Source organism: Nycticebus coucang, chromosome 1, assembly GCF_027406575.1.
Source record: "Nycticebus coucang isolate mNycCou1 chromosome 1, mNycCou1.pri, whole genome shotgun sequence".
Taxonomy (NCBI): domain Eukaryota; kingdom Metazoa; phylum Chordata; class Mammalia; order Primates; family Lorisidae; genus Nycticebus; species Nycticebus coucang.
The window spans coordinates 150540062-150543873 of record NC_069780.1 but is presented as its reverse complement, the minus strand read 5'-3'; the positions used below and the strand labels follow the sequence as shown (position 1 = coordinate 150543873).

Here is a 3812-nt window from a genome sequence, read left to right as displayed (position 1 = left end):
CTTAATAATGTGTTTTACTTCCTTTTACTGGGGAAGCTTTTTTTTTTGTGTGTGTGTGTGTGTGTGTGTGTTCAAGTTATCTATTATTATGTGATGAAACACCCAAACATTGTGGCTTAAAATAACAATAATCATTTAGTTTGCTCATGAACTTACAATTTGACCAGGGCTTGGTAGGACCAGCTCATCTTGCTTCACACACTGGAGGTGACTAGAATCATCAGAACACTCACTCACTCCCGTGTGGTGCTCGATGCAAGCTGTTGGCTAGATGTTAGCAAAGCTTGGCCAGAACACCCACATGTGGCCTCTCCACGTGGCTGCCTGGCTTCCTCACAGCATGGTGGCTGGGCTCCAAGGGAGAATGTCCCAAAAGAATACAGCAGAGGCTCATGGCATTTTTGTGGCCTGGGCTTGGCCATCATACTTCATTAGTTTCTGGAAATTTTCTTCTTTAACATTATTTTTATAATATTACTTCTAATTCACTTATTAGAATGAAGTGATTGGAGAAAGAACACCAATCATCTATGCATTGGGTCACTTTTGTCATCGGTACAAGTATTTTTCCCTTTCAGTATTTTTTCTCTCTGTCATTTTCCTGTGCTTCTGAGGGGACTCCTGTGTTTGTCTGCTATATGATTTAATTTTCTGCATTTTCAGTTCTGCTTGTTTAAAGATTGGTTTGAATTCTGCTATAACATTTATTATATCCTTTGCTTAACTCTGTTGGCTTTTTTTTCTTACTTTCTTTCTTATGTTTTATCCTTTCATCTTTTACTTCTTTAAGTGAGGGTTTTGTATGACTTTTGTTAAGGAAGAAAATAAATGCTAAGTTTTTCAAAATAGTAAATCTTTTCCATAAACATACTCTTTGGTTCTATATCTACCTCTTTCTTTCTTTTTTTTTTTTTAAATAGATTTTTATTTGGAAAATTAAAAAAAAAAAACACTAAAAACTAATCTGAATCATGTTCCTTCTTCTTTCTCCTTGTCCCTTTTGCATAAGTCTCAGCCTCTGTTCCTTCTTTGCTGTGTTCAGTTTGCTGCGTCAACCATTCCTTTTCCAGCTGTTTCAGGGCGTCTGGAGTGAGGAGTCCTTGCTGCACCAATCTGGAAGCAAGGGAGGCCTCTCCTGTCCTGCAGGAGGGTGGCTCAGTAGCCTTACTCTCCACTCTTCTGGTGCTGCGTGTCCTTCTAGCTTGGCTCCTTAAGGTTTCTGATGATTGTGACTGGGTCCTTGCTGAAAAGCTTTCCAAATTCAATAGCTTCTGTGTCTGAGAGATTTTAATCAATTTGGTAATGTTGTGCACACCATTTTGAATAATGCCATCTAATTCTTTCTGGAGGTCTCGAATAAGGCTGGCATCTGGAAACATATCCATAAATCGGTAGCTTAGCCACAGGTAAAGATCCAAGACATCGTGAACAGCCTCAAGATCCATGAGGTCTTTAATATTCTTAGGTGGAACTAAAGGCCATTTGATGTATCGGCGTGACCAGGCAAAGGTCAGGGGCTCATTCCTGCTGTACTGCCTGGCAAACTGTAACAATGAAGAGCAGACAAAGGGCTGCTTCTTGTTGATAGGGGCTGTACAGAAAACATACCTCACTCGTAAACTTAATGGAATATGCTGGATCAACTCTGCAGAAAATTTAAAATCATCTATATTGCAGACAAAATACTGCCCATTGACTTGTGAAAAATCTACAAAAATATCAATAAGATTAGAAAGCGTTGTATTGGGAAGATGGTAGGCAAACATTTCAATCTGCTCAGCAGTTGGATGAAGACCAGCTGCCCTTATAGGATCCACATGCCTATTCAAAATTTCCTTTAATAAACTGAGGTTGTCACGATTCATTGTTGTAACCTCTCCTTCTTTAAATTGTGAGCTGAATCTACCAGCTCTGCCAGCAATCTGTAGGGCTTGAGAGGTGGTGATTGGTTCTATTTCTCTCTCTCCCTTTTCATTGACAGTGGGCTTCATAAGGGAGTAAAAAATAATTCTCTTTATGCTCAAATTAAGTCCCATGCCAATTGCATCTATAGCAACCAGGATTTTGCATGGATCATTGGGATCATTAAACTTTTTTGCTTGAGCAAGTTTGGTTCCAGGTGGGAGACTGCCATATATAACCGCTGATTCCAATCCCCAAATTTCAATCTGTCGACTCACAGAATAAATATCATTTTTGCTAAAACAGACAATGCAGTCCCCAGGCTGAAGGTTATCTAAAGATTCTAGTGCATGATCCAGCACAGAAATGGGGGTAAGCGCTCATAGTTTCGAACCTCCACTTCCTCCCCAGTTGTGTACATAAGCTCAGTGACCAGGTCAATAGAAGCAGATTCTCCATACAAATGAACTTCTTCAGCACAGAGTCCTAGAAGTGCTCTGGTCCAGGCCCATCCTCTGGCTGGATCTCTAATCATTTGAATTTCGTCAATTACGGCCACCTCATAAGGAGTTGTAACACTGCACATTTCAACAGTACAAGCAACATGGGCTGGCCAACAGTCACGCTCTTCACCTGTCACCAAGTCACATGGCACATCAGCAGCATTACTCTTTTCAAAGATCTCATGTGCCAGTAATTTTAAAGGGCCACAGTACACTCCAGATTTTGCTGACAGGTATTTCTGAATTGCCTAAGTCTTTCCACTGTTTGTAGGCCCTGAATGGAATATTATCTTCCGTTGTATGGCTCTGGCTTCTGGGTACCAGTTAGGTAGTATTCTTAAGTCACTTATTTTACGCAGATCATCCTTACATTCCAACACGTGAAATATTTGTTTGGCATGTCTCAAGAAAAATGGAAATAAATCATCCATGTGAGCTGCACTGAAGCAAATATCATTCAAAATTATGTGAATGTCCACATCCAGGGAATGAGACTGCATAATATAATTCCTAAAGCTTATAAAAGCTTGGTGGAAGAGACGAGCATTAAGTCCATAATCAGCACTCAGTTTCTGAATTTCTTTCCTCTTGTAAAATTTGTCCAAGATCTTCTTTACTTCATTCTTGTCCAGAGGCCGGGTTAGCTCGGCCCCGACGTCACCATCAGCGCTGGGGCCCTGAGGTTTCACTGTCAGTGGCACGAACAAGGACGTGTTCGGGGCTTTGGAGCCACCAGAGGCAGAAGAGGAGGCGGTGGCAACGGCATGAATGCGCCACAGAGCTCCAGGAAAGGGCCCAAAATGGGGGCGAAAGGCAGAGCAGACGGCTGCCCGGTGGCCAGCCTGGCACCCCGCCGGGAGCCGAGCCCACAGCAGGGCACACGGGGGTCCATATCTACCTCTTTCTTTTCTGCTGCTGGATACTTTCATAAACCCTATGTTTTTTTTTTTTTTTTTCTGTTTATTTATTGTTTAATGGGGGGAGAGAACTACTTCACTGTAGTTACATGTATGTGTGTTCGGGTCCTCTTGTGCCCACTTGGTGGCAGTGAGCATCTTCCTTCCATATTTTAAACTTGGGGCTGGTGTCTTCAGATGAAGTTTTTAGAGATCTGGCTGGCTAGGTGAAGCCGGGGAGAACCGGCATCTTGAGGAGTCACGATGAGGAAAACTCACTTCTGCAAAGTTGATTCTCTGTGCTGTTGACGTTGCTACCCTGATTGCCAGCTATCCAAACTTGAGTTCACTTAAGGGTCTGGGCTGGCCGTGTCTAGTCTCTGCAACTGGGTCGTGTTGGAAGGTGCCAGAGAAGGAGGAACAGAGAGGCTGAGTCCTGCTGGGCTGGGAAGGATCCTTGTTCAGAGAGCTCCCTAGAGTTCCTCCTGGCAGGCTTCTGTGGTGCGGAGCT

General features: G+C 42.8%; 1 protein-coding gene across 1 annotated transcript; it reads right to left on the bottom strand.

Annotated features, from left to right (window-relative positions):
- Positions 1–920: 920 nt before the first annotated feature.
- LOC128585123 (ATP-dependent RNA helicase SUPV3L1, mitochondrial-like) lies at positions 921–3281 on the bottom strand. The gene is given in 2 exon segments (XM_053590284.1): positions 921–2278; positions 2281–3281. Coding segments are annotated over 2 exon segments (1944 nt in total). The 5' UTR covers positions 2906–3281; the 3' UTR covers positions 921–959.
- Between the last annotated feature and the right edge of the window lie 531 nt (positions 3282–3812).